Raw genomic sequence first — 23,096 nt, 5'->3', positions numbered from 1 at the left:
AAGATGCGACGGCATAAGCGCGCTGTGTATCAGTAGCGCTGTTACCAGATTTAAAATTGGTGACAGTACCTATAAAAAGTGTGCGTGCAGTTAACCATGGATGAGTGTCGCTTCTTAATCGATCAACTACTTGAAAAGTAATTCTCCTTGTATAATTTTGAAAAAAAAAATGAGATTAAAAATGAAAGACCTATCTTAAACCATTTAAAAAAGGAATCAACAAAAGTAGTTCTATATTTTAAATTTAGTTGGTACAGTGAAAATCCTTGGTTATATTATGGTTGCAAGAAAAATATACTGTATTGTTGGCCATGTCTTCTGGTTTCTACAGAAAAATGGGTGGACCAGGTTCACGATTTAAATAGTGTTAGATTTTTAAAAAGGAGACATGAAATTTCTCCGTTACCTACATGTAAGATGTGTACCCAATTTGATTCAGTTTGGCAAAAAAATATCAAAAGTTCTCTTAACCAAGCTTTTACAGCAAATATTGCTAGACATAATGAGTTTGTTAAAAAATAGATAGGTATATCCTTAGCACACTTATAATAGATACTGTATGTTTTTGGGCCAAACAATAACTAGCGTTTCGTGGTCATTTTGAGTGCGACGGCGACGACTCTGACAATCCAGGCAATTACAGGGAATTGTTAACATTAATTTCCAAAAAAGATAAAAAATTTTGTCAACATCTAGAAACATCGGTTTTTTCGAGAGTTTCAAGTGATATACAAAATGATATTATTGAAGCTACACTCACCGGCACAAAATTCCGCCACCCAAAATTTTTTATTAAGTTTGACAATTTATAACTTTATTATTTGTGTTCCGATATTTAATATTCTTACACCAGTTTGTAGGTACATGTACTCGTATTGTTTGGTATTATTCCGGTAACAAAAAATTTTGCTTGCATGTCATTGTACAGGGGTGAAAGGAAGCGTTGTATTTTCTCCTAATTTTAAAAAATTCTGTGGATAATGGAATCGCTGATTTTGTTTCATAGTCCTTTCATATTTTCCCGGAGGCATCACCAATATTTTGTTTTTTGAATTATTCCAATATCTTTTTTCTTGTAAGAGCTGTACCATTTTTTGTAAATAAAAACACTGATTGACTCATACAATTGAGTTTGGATTGATAAGATTAGAATGGCTGGCATGCAGCCCAGATCTCAATCATATTGAGCATTTATGGGATGAATAAAAAAAGCTATTTGCCGTCATCCTAGGCCTCCAGAAAATTTGGTACAGTTATGGCCCTGGTAGAGGAATATCAGGCTATTCCCCAGGCAAGGAAAACACATCTTTATTAGATGCTAAACAGATTACGAGCAGTCGTTGCTGCAAGAGGTGGACATAACCGCTATTGAGTTGTTTTGTTTTGTTGTTAAATTTGTTTTGTTTTGTTAATGTTAGTGCGTTTGATATTTTTAATTAAATAAACTTTCAAAGCAGTGTTTTTAATTACAGCTCTTACAAGAAAAGAGATATTCAGATAATTCAAAAAACATGACCTTAGTGATACCTCCAGGATAATACAAAAGGAGTATGAAACAAAATTAACACCTTCAATTTTTCCACAGAATTTTTTAAAGTTAGGAGAAAAAACAACGATTACATTCACCCCCGTATAATGCCATCTAAGCAAAAAATTTGTGTTACCGGAATAATAGCAATTGACATCAATACATTTACCTACAAACTCGTGCAAGAATCTTTAAAATCGAATTACAAATAATAAAGTTATAGATTGTCAAACTTAATCAAAAATTTTGGGTGGTGGAATTTTGTGCCGGTGAGTGTATATATACATTTAGCCATATCTTCATTTTTTTTAAAAAGATTTTTTGAATCTGGTTTTGGTAACACTTCAGAAAAAGTCACGCGTCGCCACTGGTACCTATATACATATACATTGTAAATTATGATTTGGGGTGCTCCTCGTAACATCCAACGTGTCTTGGTTTGTTTATTTCTAGTGCATCTTTTTTATGATCCTAGTAGGTATAGTAACATCAATCAGAATACACATACCGTATTAATTTAATATGTTTCTTTATTTCTTAAAATAATTAAATCCATGTTTACACTGATTTATAAGTATACACTTATTTAAATTTTTGGACTATATTCGATAAATTAAGACTGTCGGACATTAAGAGCGTAGGCGCAAAACTTCGGGGCAATGCTTTTTAAATGCATTCATTTTTTTTCGAATCCTGAGAAAACTAATAAGTATTTTTGAAAAATTTAAACGCAGAATGGAAGGTTATGTTATTACCGAGGGCCGAAGTCCCTGAAAACTTCTATAATGTTTATTTTAATAAGTTACAGGGGTAAAAAAACAAAATTTAGTATGATTTTAATTTCAAATATCTCATTCAAAAGAAACTTTTAGGTTATTACAAGGCACTTTCGGCCTTCGGTAATAAAATGTAACCTTTCATTCTTCGTTTAAAATTTTCAAAAATATTTATTAGATTTTTCAGGATTCGAAAAAAAAATGAATGCATTTAAAAATCGTTGGCCCGAAATGGTGTGCCTACGTTCTTAAGATCCGTCTGATATATTAAACTTTTCAATACCTAATGTACCTGGGCATTAGGGTGGTGCGAAAAAAGTCAAGTTGATAATTCCGTGTCGCTATAATGCGGAAAAGTTGCGATTGGTAATTACAAGAAAAACAAAAAAGAAATTATTCAAATCGGACTTTATCTTCCGATCCCGCAACGAGCCTAAAGATTATGGAAAAACTAAAATTTTACCTTTTTTCAAAAAATTTTATATAACCTTTATGTACGTTTTATTTATCGCTATAGTAAAATTTATTTTAAGTTTGCATGCTTGAGTAATAAAAAAATACTTTTCCGCACTTAACGAATATCTTCTGATCCCGCAAGGTCAATCAAAATCTATAAAAAATTGAAATTTTTGATGATTTTGATAAATTAAATGTTTAGTTATCTCATTTTTCTGTTACATTGTGAAGTTCTTCACTTGTTTAGATATTGTATGACAATATTTTAACAACCCAGAACTCACAACGAGGAGGTGGTTGCACTTCTAGCTCCACTCACACCCTTCTCTCCAGTCAACCAATGAGTGTGTGTTTTTTACATTATTTACATATTTATTATCTATATTTCTTTTTTATCTGTTTGTGTCTAGCTTTTAAATGCTAACTTTGTATTGTGATTTGGTGGTAAAATCTGGCAGCATGTACCTTGACTTAAGTGTTGCCCTGATAAATCCATCTCTTGATTGGGGCCCACATACATTAGACATTAGACGATGCTTCCGTAACCAACTCTACGCACCGCTCATCACCTTGCGTGTGGCAGGGACAGTTTTGTACATGTAGCCCGATGTCATGCAAGAACTTATTTGATCTTAGATCTCCATTTGAAATTCTTCACAGAAGTGGTGGAGAAGATAATTTTGCAACATTTCAGTCTATTATTTTAGTTTAGTCCTGTGCTTCAAAATTTCAAGTAGTAGGGAGAAATGAAAACACATTAGAGAGCTAGGGCTATGTAGAGAGTTAAAAACAGGACAGACTAAAGCAAAGGCCTAAGGTATTAGACATTTCATTCCTCCTACTTTAAATTTTGAAGCACAGGACTACACTGAAATAATAGACTGGAATGTTACAAAACTATCTTATCCACCAGTTCGTCGCAGTGTTTCAAATGAAATATAAGTTCCAACATTACATCATGCCGGACTGGAATGTACAAAACTATACCTGCCACCCGCAAGCTGTCGAGCGGTGCATAGAGTTGGTCACGGAATCATCGTCTAAGGTCTAATGTATGTGAGCCCCAATCAAGAGATGGATTCATCAGGGCAACACTTAAATCAAGGTACATGCTGCCAGATTTTCCCAACAAATCACAATACAGAGTTGGCGTTTAAAAGCTAGACACAAACAGATCAAAAAGAAATGTTCATATGTAAATAATGTACAAAACACACACTCATTTGTTAGTTGGAGAGAAGGGTGTGATTGGAGCTAGAAGTGCAACCACCTCCTCGTTGTGAGTTTTGCGTTGCTTAAATATTTTCATACAATATCTAAACAAGCGAAGAGCTTCACAATGTAGCAGAAAAATGAGATAACTAAATATATTCTAGTTGATCAAAATTATCAAAAAATTCAATTTTTTATAGATTTTTATTGACCTTGCGGGATCGGAAGATATTCGTTAAATGTGGAAAAGTATTTTTTTTATTACTCAACCATGCAAACTGTAAATAAATTTATCCGTATCTACAATGACAACAGTTTAGTACAACATGCACATAATGTAATAATTCGAGGTAATAGAGACAAGAACGACAGATGTTTACCAGCAAAAACGTTAAAAATAATAATAAAAAAAAACCTCTCTTTATATTATTCATGCAATAGACGTTTAAATAATTGCAAGTTTATTCCAAATAATTCCAGATAAGTGGTTGTTGTTAAATCGTTGTAAATTTGGCACATTTTATTAAGTGGGCTAGAAGTATTTACAAAAAATAATATGTTTCTTGGACGGGTTCTGTGATCCGGGATATAAAATTGTATTTGTCCCAAAAGATCAGGCGAGTCTATTAAGTGATTACATAGTTTATAGAGAAAAATTAAACAACGTTGAAGTCTTCTTTGCTCTAATTTTTTTATATTAAATTCTTTTCTTAATGGTTGATACGAATCATATTCTGGCGATATTTTATGCTTTTTGTAAAATAAATATTTAATAAACTTGTTTTGAATTGATTCAATTTGGCGCATGTGACCACTATTTATTAAGGTACTCCAGACAATACTCCCAAATTCTAATTTGCTTCTAACAAATGAATTAAAGAGCCGTTTAATTGAGTCGATATTATGAAATTTATATGTTACACGTTTAATAAGTCCCATCATTTTGTATGACTGAGACATAATATTTTGCACATGTAAGTTGAAACTTAAATTATTTACAAACGTAATACCAAGATCCGTCACTTCATTGACCCTATGTAAGTTATTATTTCCCATATTGTACATAAAGTAACTAGGGTTTGCCTGACGACTATATGTCATGATCGTACATTTGTTCAAATTAAAATACAGTTTATTACGTATTGACCAATCATAAATCTCGTTTAAATCGTACTGTAATTGAAAATAATCATTCAAATCTTTAATTTCTGTAAATATTTTTAAATCATCCGCATATAAAAGGCACCGAGATGTAATTAAAGAAGGTAATTCATTCACAAACAGTAAAAATAATAGTGGTCCTAAATTTGAACCTTGTGGTATACCTGATTCCACCAGAAAAACCTCCGATTTATCTCCTTTATATGATACAAATTGCCATCTATCTGTCAAGTATGTTACAAAAAGTTCTAGCAATGAATTGCTTAGCCCAAAGTACAATAATTTTTCTAATAGAATATCATGGTTGACCTTATCGAAGGCTTTGGCGAAATCAGTGTATACCACGTCTACCTGGTTCTTGTTGACTATGACATCATTAATATAATTAGTAAATAATAATAAATTAGCTTCAATAGATTTATTTTTACAAAATCCATATTGTTGTGGGCATATCATTTTCTGTACATGTGCATACATTTTTTCATGTAAGATGTGTTTTTTGCTATACAATTCAAAATTGCAATAGGTCTGTAATTTTTGCAATCATTTCGTGAACCTTTTTTATGGATAGGAGTTACCTTAGTCATTTTGAACAATTTCGGAAAATAATTATTATCTACTATTTTTTGGAAGATAATTATTAGAGGATATGTAAGGTAGTAACGACATGCTTTAAATATATACCCCGGAATACCATCAGGTCCCGAAGAAAACTTTGGTTTTAATTTTGAAAATGCGTTATGTATATCACGCACGTAACTTTAGTGAAACTGAGCAAAGGAGAATTATTGTGACTAGAATTAATAAAATTTAAATCGTATCGTATGTAGAAGATTTATGGTCATATATAGACTTAAAATAATCAGCAAACTCTTGGGAAATTGTTTTACTGTCAGAAATTATTTCATTGTTTCCATTAATTATATATTCAGTGTCAATACTCGCTTTCTTGTTTCTATTTACCAAATTCCAAAATAAGTTAGGGCTAGTATTGATACTGTTTTCGGCATTATGTATGTATGACTCATGCGCTTCCCTGATCCTATTTTTTAAAAGTGCTCGCAGTCCTTTATATTCAGTTACATGATAAACCGCTACATTTTGCATATCCCTATGAAACTCTTTCTCCCTTTGCAAACGAATAATGTCTGGAGTAAACCACACAGGAAATTTGTTTATTCTACTCTTAGTTCGAAATCTAGGTACACACACCTCAAATATTTCATAAATTTTGTGATAAAAATAGTCAACTGCAATGTCAATATCTTGTATACATCCTAAATTATCCCAGCTACAGTTCCTCAATAAATCACACAACATAGGAAAATTGGCTTTTTTAAAATTAAATTGGTTAGTTAGATTATTCATCTCATGATGATTGATTGTTCCTGTCTTTATCATGTTAAATTCTATACTCAAAACTGGATGTTTCTTATCCTCATTTGTAAATGGATAGTTATTTTTACCAACTAAAATATCAATATTACTCAAAATTAGATCTAAGGTTCGCACATCCTCATTCACAATGTTATTGAAAGACTGAAAGTTATACATACTAATTAATTCATGAATTGACAAATATTTGAGAGAAGTGTTGTTTTCAAATTTATAGTCAACACCGGTTACACAAGGTAAATTAAAGTCTCCAAAAACTAAAATAGATGTGTTCATTGTATTATCTATGTACGAAAACAGATCAACAAAAGCTATATAATCGTTATTGCTCGACTGGGGGGGCAAATATACGTTATTAAGAATTAATTTATTTCCAATTACATCCAATTCAACGAATAGTACCTCTAATTCAGTATTTACTAAGATTTGTTTAGATTTATATTTTTTATGAACTGCAATCAGAACACCTCCGCCTCTTGCCTTACGCGTCCTTACAAGGTCCCTATCGTTTCTATAAACCACATACCTTTCGTCAAACAATTCAGAATCATTAATGTCATTACTTAACCAGGTTTCCGTCAAAGCAATAATATCAAAGGTTTCTATCAACAAACTTTGGTAAAAATCTGTCGTTTTCGTCCTTAAACCTCTCGAATTTTGGTAATAAGCGCTAATTTTCATTAAAAAAACTCTGGAGCTCCATAATTGATTATACAACTTATATAAAATAATTACTTAATTTAATATCCTTGGACGCAAAACTTAAACAAAAAACCTAATTAAATACAAAACAAGTTGTTACCATATATAATACCATAATTAAAAATAAAGAAAGCAATAATTATAAGTACTGATCAATCATTAACAAAATGAGGAGTTCCCAAATACATTAAACAACTAAATATTAGTATCTAAATTAGATTAAAATAAAAAAAACATGTCTACCATAAAAAGTGGAAAGATAAATGAAGGTACCAAATCGTTTGTACCAGATACTACGCAGATAATGACCAAACCTCCATCTTGTCACGTTGCCACGTTTACCATTAAGTAGCTGATTTAAAGATCTTGGTGCGACGTAATATTTTTGATACCTCCGTCCTTAATAAAGATTTTGCCATCCCTGGACCATGCATTTTGTTTACCGTATTTTTGTTTTGCTGCATTCAGTAGCTGATATTGCGGCTTCGTAAGGTTTTCACTAATAAATATGTGGGTACCGTTTAACAACTTTTTTGAAATAAAAATTTCTTTCTTCTTTAGATAGGATACCATTTCGAGTAAAACAATTCTTGGTTTATTATTATCAACCTCTCTCTTACCCAGTCGATACACATTATTTATATCATTTTCACTTAAGTTCTCGACTTTCATTGTTGAATGGATTAATTCTTTAACCACCCTAGGCAAATTCTCATGTTCCTGTTCTGGTAACCCATATATTCTGAGAGTATTATTCCGTCTAACCTGCATAATACCATCCAAATAGGCTTCATTTTTTATAATCCTATTGTCATTACTAACAACCCTACTGTCAATTTTATCTACAGTAGTTTTTAGGCAAACCAATGTCTCATCAACTTTAATAAGCCTTTCATTAAGATCTTTAACAATTTTGCTGCATACCTTTTCAATTAGCATTTCCAACGTTCTATCATCGGGCAAAGATATGCTTCGGCTACGGGTTCCTTTATCCATTTTTCAAGATGTTCGTAGGTAGATACTAGATGATGTTTTTTCCAACACTGAATTATACCCACCTAAACTTTAGACACTAATGACGGTATAATGTGACTTAGTAACAATTTTTGTGAACATTAAATTAGTAATTTGATTCAAAATATCGGAGCTCACTTTCAGACATTTACACGTGCATGCTGCGTTGCCACGTCTGTTATAGAGATAAATAAAACGTACATGGAAGTTAAATAAAAAATTTTGAAAAAAAAAAAGAAAAATTTCATTCTTTTCATAATCTTTAGACCCGTTGCGGGATCGGAAGATAAAGTCCGATTTGAATTATTTCTTTTTTGTTTGTCTTGTAATTACCAATCGCAACTTTTCCGCACTATAGTGACACGCAATTATCAACTTGACTTTTTTCGCACCACCCTACTGGGCATGGGCATTATACGATTGGTTCTACATACAAAAAGGAACAAAAAACTTACCCTGGAGTAATGGCCTGTAAAGTATTTTCATCTAAGGTGTCTACTAAATTTATTAACGTCTCTGGATCGATGGGCGGATCATAAAATTTTTCTTCTATAACAGGATGTATACAATTTGAATACGCTGTAGAGCAATGCAAAAATGCCTAAAAAAATTTAAAACGTCTTAGGTACTTCTCCAACTATCCATTACTTAATTATTAATTTCTATAATACATCATATACAGTGAGCACGTAAAGGTTGGAATTAATTCATTTTCTCGAGAATAGACGATTTTGGAAAAAAATCCCGAAACAGGTCAATTTTTATTTTTAAATTACGACTTTTTGGCATATATATCATACTAGTGACGTCACCCATCTGGGCGTGATGACGTCATCGATGATTTGTTTAAATGAGAATAGGGGTCATGTGATAGCTCATTTGAAAGGTAATTCAATTCTCTATTCAGTAGTATAAACATTAACATAATTATTTATACAGGGCATCCAAAAAATTTTTTTTGAGTTAAAGTTGTTTTAGTTAATTATATACGTTGAGATCTGGAAAATGTTTTTTTGTTTTTTCCACAGCACATTACCTTTCCTTAACTTCGTTTACCGGTTTCAGTAACAGTTATGTTTAAAATTTACACGTTTCTAAAGATATCTCGAGATAGAAAAAAGGTATCGACATGCGGTTTTCGCTAAGCTGTTGCTAATTTGGTCTTATTTTGTAATATAGGACTAAAAATGCATACTTGTATTTAATATTTCCAAAGAAAAGTAGACTTCTGAAAATAATTAAATAACGCCTCGTAGCTGGCATATTACTTATTACTCTGTTTCGAAATTATAACTCTTACATTGATGAAAAAGAGCTGTTTTCAACAAGACCAAGTTTGCAAAATTATATTTAGCAGAACCCGACTTACAGCCATTTTTTTATAATAAAGTTCCCACTCACCCCCACCTCTTATTGGCAAAGGTAGACTTAAGCTTGTGAAATCAAATATGCGCAGAATTTTATGAATAATGCCATGATCGTATTTCCAGTGCCCTTTCATTAGGAAAATTTTGTAAAATTTTGAATTTTTAATTTTTAATATGTGAACCTACAATTATGAAAATAATTTCCAGGCTTTTCCCGAGGCAACTTTTGTTATAAATATTTTTTTCTCAAAGCTGTACTATAAACGGTTCCTGAGATATGGCTGAGAGCCATTCTTGTTTGGGAGGCGCCAAAATGAGCTTTTTTTTCTGCAGGTGCTACACAATAGTTATTTATGATGTAAGTGTTAAAAGTACACGTTTAAGGCACGCATGTGAAAGTTTGCAGAATGAGCGAAAGCGAGTTCTGCAATTCACATGAGTGCCTTAAAAATGTACTTTTTAACACGCATATCATACAATATTTTTTCTACAAACGTAATTACAGGACAATATCTACAAAAACTTTTACTTGAACTTGACTGACATTCCAATTTTATATTTTTTGACATTACATGAAAACTGCATATTAGACCAGTAAGGATCTGTGAAAAAACGTCTATTTTTGGATGTGAGAGGTGGCATTCGGATTTTTGCAGATAAAGTTAGGTGACACCTTCAGTAATAATAATTGACTTATGCTCCTTCTCAAATATGCCCGGAACATTAATAAAAAAATTAAAATATTTAAAAATATTGAGAACGTCGATTTTTTTGTGCTTTCTTTGCTTATAACTTTAAAACGATTCGTTTTGGAACAAAGTCGATAAAAACAAATAAAATAAAGATAATTGAATTTTGTATGATATAAGACTGGTCAAAAATGTCTTAACGTATTACCTTTTCTGCAATATAGCAATAAATACAAAATAAGGGGGCAAAATACGCCTGTTGTTATTCAATGTTTTTAACCACTTTGGTGGCACTTAGAACCTTAATAATTCACTTAGGAAATTCTTTGTAACATACTTAAACCGTGTACCAAATTTCATTAAAATCGACCTACTAGATTTTGCATAATAAATTTGCAATCTAAATGTTTTTAAAAAAGTTCAAATTTTTTAAAATCTTTCTGAACAAAAAGTAGACCATTTAGAAGTAGTCTAATTTTTTACATATAAAGAGGTGTTCTACCTATCTAATACACTTTACAGAATTAAAATCGGATTATTTAAGGGGCCTCAGCAATGTTTTAAACTTATAAACAATTTTTTGGCTTATAAACAAATAGCTTTGTTTATTAATAAAAAAAAATTAATTTTTAGCAATGCAAATGAGTAAAACCGGTATAATTTTACTTAAACTTTTAAATGCTGTCAGCAGAATTGCTATTTTATTTTTTAATCAAAAGTTATTCGCGTTCAAAAATTGCAATTTTTCGAATTTTTGAAAGTTCTACTGCGTTTATCTCGAAAACTATGCATCCTACGAAAAAACTTGTAAGAACATTTTTTGCTTAGAATTACCCAAGAAATACAAAAAACTGTTTTATTTTGCGAAAAATCGATGTTATGTAATTCCTCACGTTCTTTGTTTATAACAATCTTATCGACATCCGGATCAACTGTTACCCAAAAAATTCGTGTTCTACGGGTCAAAAAATACATAAAAATCTTGGGTAAGTCCATCTAAATAAAGGAGCCCGTAGCACCCCTCCTGGCCACAGGACTAATTTGTTTATAGGCCAAACAATTGTTTATAAATTTAAAACATTGCTGAGCCTGTTTAAATAATCCGATTTCAATTATGTAAAGTGCATTAGATAGGTGGAATGCTTCTTTATATGTAAAAAAATTGACAAATCTTTGTATGTTTTAGTTTTTTTTGTGCAAGACTTTAAAAAATTTTAATTTTTTAAAAAAAGTTTAGATTGCAAAATTATTATTCAAGATCTAGTAAGTCAATTTTAATGAAATTTGGTGTACGGTTTTAGCACATTACAAAAATTTTGTAAGCGAATTAGGAAGGTTCCAAGTCTAACCTAAGTGATGGAAAATCATTGAATAAGGACAGGCTTGTTTTGCCCCCTTATTTTATATTTATTGCTATTTTGCAGCAAAGGTGATAAATTAAGACATTTTTAGCCAATCGAATCTGATAGAAAATGTAATTATCTTTGTTTTATTCCTATACGACTTTGTTCCAAAATGAATCGTTTTAAAGTTATAAGCAAAAAAATTTGAAAAAAAATTTTTGAAATTTTTAAATATTTTTTTTTTTTTATTAATGTTCCGGGCATATTTGAGAAGGAGCATAAATCAATTATTATTAACGAAGTTATCACCTAACTTTATCCGCAAAAATCTGAATGCCACCTCTCACATCCACCTAAAAACAGATCCTTACTGGTCTATATACAGTCAATACGAACTGCAGTGCCTTAAAAAAATTTTAAAGCACTAGTGCCTTAAAGCAGCATTTTTAACGCTCGTATGGAGTGCTAAAAATTGCATTTTTAACACGGTTGTAGAAAAAATAAATTTTAAACTAGTTTTGCAAGCGGGCAATACCCTGTCGCCGAGACAGTTTCGATATATTATTAATATTTCATTTTAAATTTTTAATTTACTTTATGTCACACCGGTTTAATATTGTGTATTTATTACTTAGTTACGAACCACATAATGGTATACATGGTGAGTTTTTAGTGCGGGATCGGTCGATAACTCCATTATGGTATATAATAGCGAAAAAAGTTATTTAAAAAAAATAGGCAATGATTTTCTCCACGCTTGGAAAATATGTCCATTTCTACAGGGTGATCAGTAACTGCGTGGTATATAATTTTTTAAATGGGACACCCTATATATTTTTTCATATTTATATTCCCCTCATAATTCTTGTTCATATAATATATGGTTTTGCATTACTATACAGAGTATTTAACAAGTTATGACCATTTTTATTTCGAAATCACTATGAGATTAACACCCTGTATATAAAGAAATAATTCGTAGACAATAATTTGTTTTTGGTAATAAGATAAACAATATACTGTAGTTTTTAAATTAAGTCCAATTCACATCATTGACGAATATTTGTATACAGGGTGAACTACAAAACCAAATTACGATTTTCTCTATTTTTTTAAATGGATCACCCTATATTTTATTTTTCAACATTATTGTATTTAATATACTATTTCATTTTTATATCTAAACTGATTACTTTCCGAGATATTTTTAATTTTCTTCAAATTTCGGGAATACATTCAATTTTTCTAGTAGAAATAAGTTAGTATTGAGTGATAATTAAACAAAATAATTTTTATTAGATAAATAACTAACACAAAATATAAGCCATAGCAATATGCAGTGAATATACCAATAAATGTGATATTAAGAAATTATCATATTTCCCTAATATACAAGAATCGTAAAATTCCTACAAAAAAAACTTTGTATTGTATATAATAATATAACAAGATTATTTTTATTCAATAAATAACTTACATGAAACATAAATCAAAACAATATACAACTGATGTAACAGTTTTTAGATTGGTATATCAACAGCATTCTATGCCAATAATTTTTTAGTAGAATATTCATTTTTATAAGCACTTTTAAACTACAAAACAAAATTACGATTTTCTCAATTTTTTTTTAATAGATCACCCTATATTTTATTTTTTTTTGAAATGTTGTATTTACGATACTCTTTTATTTTTATATAGCATCTCCTATACCTAAACTTATTAGTTTCTGAGATATTTTCAGTTTTCTTTATTTGCCGGGAATACATTCAGTTCTTAAAAATATAAATAACTTAACAAATAAGTATTATGTAATAATATAACAAATATTTTCATTCAATAAATAACTAACAAAAAATAATAAACCATAACAAAATTTAATGAATGTACCAATTAATGTGATGTTAAGGATATAAGTCTGAAGTAAATGTTGAAAATGACCACTTTCAACGTCTATGCAATTTTGTAACCGATATTCAAATGACCGAGCCACATTTCTAACATTTTTGTAAGTCAATATTATTAAAAGCTTCTTTTATTCTATTTTTCATATCATCAAGCGTTGTTGGATGCTTCTGGTATACAAGGTTTTTTATATGTGAAATAAAACTTGAAAAAAATCAATTTTGGAAGAACTGGAGCACCGTCGTATAAAAACCTCAACCGTCAAAAAATGTGGACCAATCACATAATCTCTAACAATATCACCTTAAACATTTATAGATCACCTATATAATAATCTAAAAACTATTAAATTAGTTGTATATTGTTTTGATTTATGTTTTGTGTGAGCTGTTTATTAAATAAAAATAATCTTGTAATTTTATTATACACAAAATACCTATATTTTTTTTGTATGAATTGTATGATTCTTGTATATTAGGGAAATATGATAATTCCTTAATATCACATTTATTGATACATTAATTGCATATTGCTATGGTTTATATTTTGTGTTAGTTATTTATTGAATAAAAATAATTTTGTTTAATTATCATTCAATACCAACTTATTTCTACTAGAAAAATTGAATGTATTCCCGAAAGTTGAAGAAAACTAAATATATCTCCGAAAGTAATAAGTTTAGATATAGGGAATGCTATATAAAAATGAAAGAGTATAATAAATACAATATTTTTGAAAAATAAAATATAGGGTGATCCATTTAAAAAAATAGAGAAAATCGTAATTTGGTTTTGTAGTTTACCCTGTATACAAACATTCGTCAATGATTTCAATTGGACTTAATTTAAAAACTACAGTATATTGTTTATCTTACTACATAAAAAAAATTATTGTCTATAAATTACTTCTTTATATACAGGGTGTTAATCTCATAGGGATTTCGAAATAAAAATGGTCATAACTTGTTAAATACTCTGTATAGTAATGCAAAACCCAATATTATATGAACAAGAATTATAAGTGGAATATAAATATGAAAAAATATATAGGGTGTCCCATTTAAAAAATTATATGTTTGATATACCACGCTGTTATTGATCACCCTGTAGAAATGGACATATTTTCCAAGCGTGGAGAATATCATTGCCAAAATTTTTTTAAATATTTTTTTCGATATTCTATACCGTAATGGAATTATCGACCGATCCCGCACTAAAAACTCACCCTGTATGTACTTTATGCCCTCTCTGGCATAAGGTTATACTTTATGCCGGCGCAGGCACAAAGTATAAATATGTCTCCAAAGTATGCTAGTAGTATTTACGCATTCAAGATTATTTTCTGCCATCCATTGTTGAAATTTAGCGTATTCCTTGTCGTACGTTTCTTTGGATTTTTTCGGTAACAGATTTTCAGTCGCTTTTTTGGCTTTTTTAACTACATATTTCTTCAAAAATATCGAATTTCTCTTGCATTCTGACTCTTTTTTGACAATGTCACATAGAAAATGTATATTGTACAACAAGTGAGAAAAAAGACATTTTTCTCACGAGCGCAGAAGTTTGTTGGCACGGGCCGAGAAATATATCATTTTCTCATGTCTTGTACATTGTACTTTTTCTATGGATGTGGTTTTGTCAAGAGTTCAAACTTCAAAATTAAATAATTTAGGCGCTTTTAGGTATAATATATGCATAAATTGAAATAAAATACATATGATACATGTAGTTAATATTCTTAAAATTTATATACCTACGTTATTTATTTAAAATTCTAGTTAACAGTTACCTATTTTTGAACAGTTTTGAAAGGTAATTCCTGGTAAGGTTTGCTTCAACACGTTTTGTTTGACAACATTAATTGTGTATGTATTGTGCATGTTACCATGGAAATCCTTAGGAGAACCAGTGAGAAAAAATATTTCTCACTGCAATGGCGGACTTTTCTCAACTGCATGAGAAATTGTTCGTTTTGAATGTATGTAAGTAGTGAGAGAAGTTGCACATTCTATAACATCCATAGAAAAACTTTGTTTACGTTAATAGCAAATTGCTAACCAAGATCACTTTCCTAGCAACGGTATTAAACACCTGCTGCGATACAATATTACTTCTAATTAATATAAAATAAAATTAGAACTTTAATTGATGCAATGAACCGGTATGACATAAAGTTATTTATGCACCACGTGCATTATTAGATGTTTATACCCTCGGGCGACATACAAACTCTCGGGCCAGAGGCTCTCTCTCGAGTGGTAAAGTCTACGAGAGGATCCTTAAGGAGAGACTCGTAGAATTCCTAGAGACAAACCACATTCTCCCCAGTTTTCAATTTGGATTCAGAGCTGAACATTCCACACGCAACGCATTGATTGAAGCGGCCACTTACATCTCCCAAACCATAAACGAGCATAGAAAATATGCTGTAGGCATCTTCCTAGACGTTCAAAAGGCTTTTGATCAGGTCTGGCACTCAGGTCTACTCGAAAAACTCCGCCGATTTGGACTGCCTATGACTTTCATCAAACTCATTCATTCCTATCTCTCAGATCTAAGAATTCGCGTCAAAGTCGCCAACCAATTCTCCACCCCATTTACTCCACAAGCAGGAGTACCACAAGGGTCAATATTAGCTCCTATACAACAGTGACATTCCCCATCCCATTAATCGAACTGAGTCAATCCTACTTTACGCCGACGATACTGCTTTGCTTACTTCGGGTACTGCATATGGTACGCTGGGGCACCCCTCTGTCTTCGATAGGGCCCAAACACAACTAAACAAGGTTGTTACGTGGTGTAACAACTGGAGAGTCACCCTCAACCCAACAAAAACCCAAATGATAGCCTTCAGACACCCTAGAAGTTCCAGAAACGAAAGGGCTAGAATAACCCTTCATGGAGAGGCTCTTGAATTTCGTCCGTCGGTAGTCTACTTGGGGGTCCATTTTAGCAGGACACTCAACTGGAACACTGACATCCAACACACCTTAAATAGGGTAAGAAATAGAGCTAAACTCCTTGGAGCGCTATCTGGAACGTTTGGAGGCACATCAAGCAAGACTCTCCTACACACCTATAAAACGTACATAAGGCCCATCATCGACTACAGAGCGGTTCTCTATGCCTCACTAATCCAACAATACGCCAACAGCATCGTCGGTTGTGAACGCAGAATACTCAGAAAGTGCCTCAGGAAGCACTGGAGATATCCGTCGGTATTGGTACACCCACTCGCAAAAATGCCCCCCATCAACGAGAGAATACGTTCTCTCAGCAACAAATACGTTTTGCGTACGATTAATGGAAATAACCACAGAGCAAAATATGTTCTAACCACCCCTTGCAATCGGCAAGGTCACATACTCACCAGGATCCCGAAAGACAAAGTTCCATTCCCTCCGGCCAATCTTCTACAATTGGCCAGAAACGAACTACCTGATGAGTACTACGAAATTTTAGAACAAACTCCCCTAATGTATCGCAGATAACCAAGCTGCATCCCCAGACGCTGATCCAAGAGCCGCTCCTCTATGGTGACAGATTTGGACCCTCCTTGGCTGACTGGACGCTTTACTGCACTACGACAACTTCTCTCCTTCATCTCTAGAGCTTCTGCGCTAAAACCACCTTCTGAACCCCTGATCCACTGGCAGTTTTGCTCCTCCACTCATCACCTAACATTCACAACAAGCTCACTCTTATCGTCCCTATACTCCTGAAAAGGAGGTTCTTTCACCCTGAAGAGGCATAAGCCTAAACGGGGTATAAATGACAAGTTCCATTCCAGGCTCTCGAGTTTATAAGCTTGTCGCCCTTAAGAGTATAAATATCTATGATACATAAATAACTATTATTAACTATACTTAATAATTTGTAGATATTCTTCATTATTCATTGCCGTTGTGTAATGTATTTAACGAGAAATGTAAGTACATAATAATATTATGGTCTCGTTATCAGTCGATTTGATTCTTTTAATCAAATTGTAGTATTTTGTTTGTTTACAAAATATTGTGTAAGATAGTTTAATAATCGAAAATTCAGTGAGTTCGTTAACATTGTAAATGTCAGTGGGCAATTTCCATGCCTAGATAGGCACAACAAAACTATATGTATAGGTAGGTATGCAAGAATTTTGCGAACGCAATCACTTTTAAATGTAAGCATTGTCGTACAGAGTTATAATTCAGTGAGGCAAACCATTCGTACAAAAAAGGAAATTTTGTTTTTTATTTGAACTTTTTTTAAGCGCATCAACCCCTAGAGTTATTAGCGCGCTGGTTAATTTTTTTGAGTTAAGTTTTTACACACGGCATGCTTATTTACATCTGCAAAAAACATTTTGTGAAGTCTTACAGTTTATTTTATATCCAGGTGTAAATTTTCTATGAATTAGTAGCGGTCTGTTAAGGACTACTTGGTCATATCTTTGAGCTGTGAGCAGAGCCTATTTTACTTCAAATCAGGCCCGAGGCACTACATAATTTTCGGGCCCCTAACAAAAATTTAATATCTAGTAATAATAATAACTTTTTTAAATGTATTAATTATTTAATAGAAATACAGTTGCACCAGAAATTTAAATTTTTATTAAAAATAAATAAAATTTATATTTAAACGATTAAACATTGTTTAACTGTTGAAAGTGCAACAACTACCGTGGAGTTTCTCTACTATGTAGGTACAGCATATAAAGTCCTCGCGTAAGTATATTATAAACCAGCGGCTCCAACCACCAGCAGAAAATATTATTGGAGGGTATCAGACGGGCTTCAGATGGGGAAGACCGACAACGGATCAAATATTTACAGTCCAGCAGGTCTTGAGCAAATCGTGGGACTACGACATTGATATTCACAACGTGTTTGTAGACTTCAAGAAGGCATACGACTCAGTCAAAAGGAACAGACTATACCATATATTGGCTGAATTGGCATACCACACGAGCTAATTAGATTCATAAAAGCCACAATGGATGAAACTTAGGCACAGTGGAGGATCTAAGGGGAGGGAAAAGGGAAAATTTCCCCCCTAACAAGGTCCAAAATTAAAGAAAAAAATTGTTGAAACATAAAAATGTATTACCTGACTTAACCAATAATTATTATCAAACTGAAACCACAGAAAGACAAAGTCAACCCAAAAAACATTCTAGAAGGCTACTTAATGCATATATAAGTTATTATTTATGTCTTTTATGTAGTTTGGATTTATCTTTTTTATATCTTTTGGTTGGTGTTTCATTGGAAGTCCCCCCCCTCTAAGGGGTAAATTTCCCCTCCCAAGGCAAATGTCTAGATCCGCCACTGCTGAGGCATGTGTACGAGTACAAAACCACCGAACAGACTTTTTTAAATCTCGCAGCGATTGAAGTAGGGTGGTAGGCTGGCCCCCAATATTGTTTAATCTGGCACTGGAGTATGCTGTTGTTGGGCAAATGCAAACTGGACGAGGAAACCTACTTACCAACAGAACCGGTCAACTGGCCGCTTATGCCGATGATATTAATATTTTGAATAGAACATCATTAGGAGCGCAGGAAATATACGCAGAGTTTAAAACGCAAACGAAAAGACTAGGTCTGGAAACTAACACAGAAAAAACAAAAATAGTGATACAGACGAGAAGAAAAAATATAGTCCCACAAAACATTATACATGAAAATGACATTGAAACAGTTGGAAAATTTACATACCTGGAAGTAGAAATAAATGCCGACGGATCAGAAGAAGAGAAGAAGGGGAAATACGGAAGAGAATAACGCAGGCAAACAGAGCTTATATTGCCCTTTTCCATATATTTCGGTCTAAAAGTGTCCACCGAAATACAAAGATAAGAATCTATAAAACCTTAATTCGACCAATAGCATGCTATGGAAGTGAAACATGGGTCCTGAAAGAAACATCCAAAAACAAACTCGATACATTCGAAAGAAAAGTACTAAGGAGAATACTAGGACATGTGAGGGAAAATGGAATCTTCAGAATTCGATACAACAACTAGCTTTATCAAATTTATAAGGAAACACCCCAATCAGACTTCATTAGAATACAAAAATTACAATGGGCCGGACATGTGATAAGAAAGGGACAGGATAGGTTACCAAAAAGAGCACTGAATTAGAATGCAAGAAAATAGACTGGTTGGAAAGCCAAAAAAGCGCTGGGAAGACACAGTAAGCAGCGATGCATAAGCATTTTTAGGAGTCCGTGTATGGAGAAGAGCAGCGACAGATAAACCAGGGTGGAGGTAAAATATAAAGGATGCCAAGGCTTAATTAGGACTGTAGTGCCGTAGAAGAAGAAGAAGAACAGGATGGGAGGACGAACGTCCTTTTTGCGCACTGTTGTGCGCACGTGTAAAATATGATAATATTCAGGGCCGTCGTAAGTACGATGTTGGCGGCTCCCGGGCAAACGTGATGTGGAATGTGGGGGCCCTTTGCCGGGTGATCTGGTGGTATACCCCCATCGAAAGGGGGGGTCCGAAAAAATCTGGTTCATTTCACGTACCAAGATGTGGTCTGGGGTAAATTAATTAAGACAAAGTAGCTGGGCCCCTATTCCGTTTGCATTTTAATTTTTATTTCGCCAAAATAACTAATTTCCTCAGTAACAATTTACAGAAAGGTCTCGGGGGCCCCAGCTTAGCCCGGGCCCCATCTTGCAATGACATTTTAGGTTTTATAATGCCGAAATAACTAATTTTCTAAGTAATAATTTAAATTTTTATGTTAAGGTTTCGGGGGGCCCTAGCTTAGCTTAGGTCTCAGGAGCCCCTGTTCTGTTCCAATCGCATTTTAGTCGAAAAGACTATAATTTCCCCAGTGAAAAATTAAAACTTTATGTTAGATCTAGGGTGCCCTTGTATCTAAGGTCTTTATAAAACTGTGTCATTTGAAAATATTTCGTTGGGATCGGCTTTTAAAATACATATTTGTATTTTTCTCGTTAAAATCTATGCAAGGACAATCAAACGCTAGTTATAGCCCTGATAATATGTATTGCATATTTTTATGCCTACCGTTTCTATTCTCTTAATTTTTGCCTTTTTCGTTTTTCACTGCTACTTAGATATTTAACTCATGATAATAACGAAACGATTACTTAGTTAAGAAAAAAAGTGTTAAAAGAGATTTAATAAAACGACTAATGCAATACCTTACAGAAAACGGCATTTAACCATCAAACTCAATATTAAATTAAAAAGTGCATTTCCAATAAATATTATGACAATAGGTACCGATACCTCTTACCTCTTGCTAATCCTACCTAGAATAATCCTTCGGAATGGTGTCTAAATTGGGCTGCACATGGATTCGCTCCCGGCTTCAGGTAGGAAGACCTAACCCTTCGGTCATAACTTAACTTTCGGGTATGAGTTTCGGAGCGAACTTGTGTACAATAAAAGTGGTTTTATAGGGGTTGGGAGCGAACCCATGTGCGCCGCTAAATTGTGTAAAGGGTCGTTTAAACACAGCGATAAATCAAACAACTTATCAAGATCAATCGAGTTGTTGCAACTTATCATTGTGTGTAAACGGTGCATCGCACAACTTATCAAAGTTGGAGTTGGGTTGAAGGTGGTATCGCATTGAATCGCAGCGTCTAAACAGCGTTTCAACTTGTCATCACAACTAGTTGCTGTGACTTATCGTTGTGTTTAAACGACTCTTAACGGTTTAAAGTTATTGATACCGACAAAGCAACCTACCCAATTTTATTGCAGTTTTATGATTTATGCATTTATTTAAGAACGGTCTATGGTTTGTTCGTAAAATTTTGTTTGGTCTATTTCCTGTTCGTAAAATGAAATAATTTTGAAAATTTATTTTGTTTTTTTAATAGAAATATTCTTTTAGTGATCTTTTCGGGCCCCATTAAAATGCGGGCCCGAGGCAGGGGCCTCACGGGCCTAGTGGTAAAATAGGCCCTGGCTGTGAGCCAACATAACAAATAAAAAGAAAAAGAATGACTGGTTGAATGAAAAGCTTGAGTAAAAAACCATAAAATAAAACAATTTTGCAAAGAAGTCAGAACAACAAAAATACGCCTAGCATTAAAACAAGAGAATTAAAAAACCAAGAAGATAAAAACCCCTTTTTTAATATAAATAGATCAGCAGAATATAGGATGAATATTATGAAAAAATGCTATTTACTACGGAAGAAACACACTGCGATGAAGAAGTTAGACCAATATTACAAGATAAAGACGAAGCAGAAATTCCCAAAGAAGAAGTACAAACAGAAATTAAAAACCTCCGAAACAGAAAAGCAGCAGAGAAGATAAAATAGCAGTGAAATTAATAAAACACGAAGGACGAGAATTACACATAAAATAAACAAGCTAATACAACAAATTGGACACAAAATACATTACTAGAATATTGGCACAGAGGTGTTATAGTGCCTATCTATAAAAAAGGAGATCGGGAGAAGTGTGAGAATTACCTACAGAGCTAACCTAACCCTGTTGAATACCACAAAGCATGCGCTGAACGAATATTATGAGAATATTATATTCTATATATTAATACCTCATTAGGAGAATACCCAGCACGGATTCAGACCGGGAAAATCGACAATTAATTCCAGTGCAGTGGAGCAAAGTCAAATATCGAGAGAATACAACAGAGAGGTGGGCGTACTATTTGTAGATTTCAAAAGCGCTTTTGATTCAATTAATCTGACGAAAATGATGGAAGCATCATGGAATATACCAGAAAATTAAGACATGTGCTAACAGTAAGTGTAAGAACACCACAGCAAAGTTTAGTTTCAACGGAACAACTTCTAAGGAGATCAAAGAAATATCATATTCCCCGAGACTGATTAAGGTGACTCTATCTCCCCGAGACTTTTTAACCTGATATTGGATGTAATAATAAGGAGTATATACTTCGTAAAAAAAACTATTACAGATAACTTCAAGTAATACCTAGATGCAGATGTTTTTGCTGAGAAGCAACACTCGAAGTAATAGAACAAAGATAAACCAACATAAGACCTTAATAAGATTTTTTAAAACTTTTTGGGATGGAAACAACGACGATTAAAGAGGAAGATAGCCATCTGAATTTTGAAATAAAAATAATGAGAACGACACTGGACCCCAATGAAATAAGAGAGGCAGAAAGAAGAATGAAAACAAATGCCGAAATTGAAGAAGAATTAAAGAGAGAAACTATAGTTAGACACATCTTCGCTTAGAATGGATAGGACATATACAAAGACGCCTACGCTTAGATATGTTGAAAGGGATAACTAACTGGACATCACTATGGTCCAGGTGTAGAGGAAGGATAATGTAGAAGAAGATATAATAACAATGAATGTTAAAGATTGCAAAGTTTGAGTGTAAGGACAGGAAGAAATGGAAAAGAGTCATGAAATCAGCAAAGACACAAAGCAAGCTATAAATGTCATAGATAGAGGAATAATCTACCTCACCCAAGAATAATATTTGGAATGACATGGAGTTATCCATCATCCCTAGGAATTGTAACACTTATTGAATGAATGAATATGGGAAATTTTTTATA

The 23,096-nt window shown here is 32.7% G+C and overlaps 1 protein-coding gene across 4 annotated transcripts in view; it reads right to left on the bottom strand.

Annotated features, from left to right (window-relative positions):
* LOC126880017 (fatty acyl-CoA reductase wat-like) overlaps window positions 1-23,096 on the bottom strand; it is a 149,730-nt gene that overhangs the window by 31,510 nt on the left and 95,124 nt on the right. For all 4 annotated transcript variants that reach the window (XM_050643537.1, XM_050643540.1, XM_050643538.1 and 1 more), the window contains exon 4: window positions 8,700-8,845. In XM_050643537.1, coding sequence (XP_050499494.1) covers window positions 8,700-8,845 — 146 coding nt within the window. The remainder of the gene's footprint in view (window positions 1-8,699; window positions 8,846-23,096) is intronic.

Source organism: Diabrotica virgifera, chromosome 2 (genome assembly GCF_917563875.1).
Source record: "Diabrotica virgifera virgifera chromosome 2, PGI_DIABVI_V3a".
Taxonomy (NCBI): Eukaryota; Metazoa; Arthropoda; class Insecta; order Coleoptera; family Chrysomelidae; genus Diabrotica; species Diabrotica virgifera.
The sequence above is the reverse complement of the archived record's forward strand: the minus strand, read 5'-3'. Positions and strand labels throughout refer to the sequence as shown.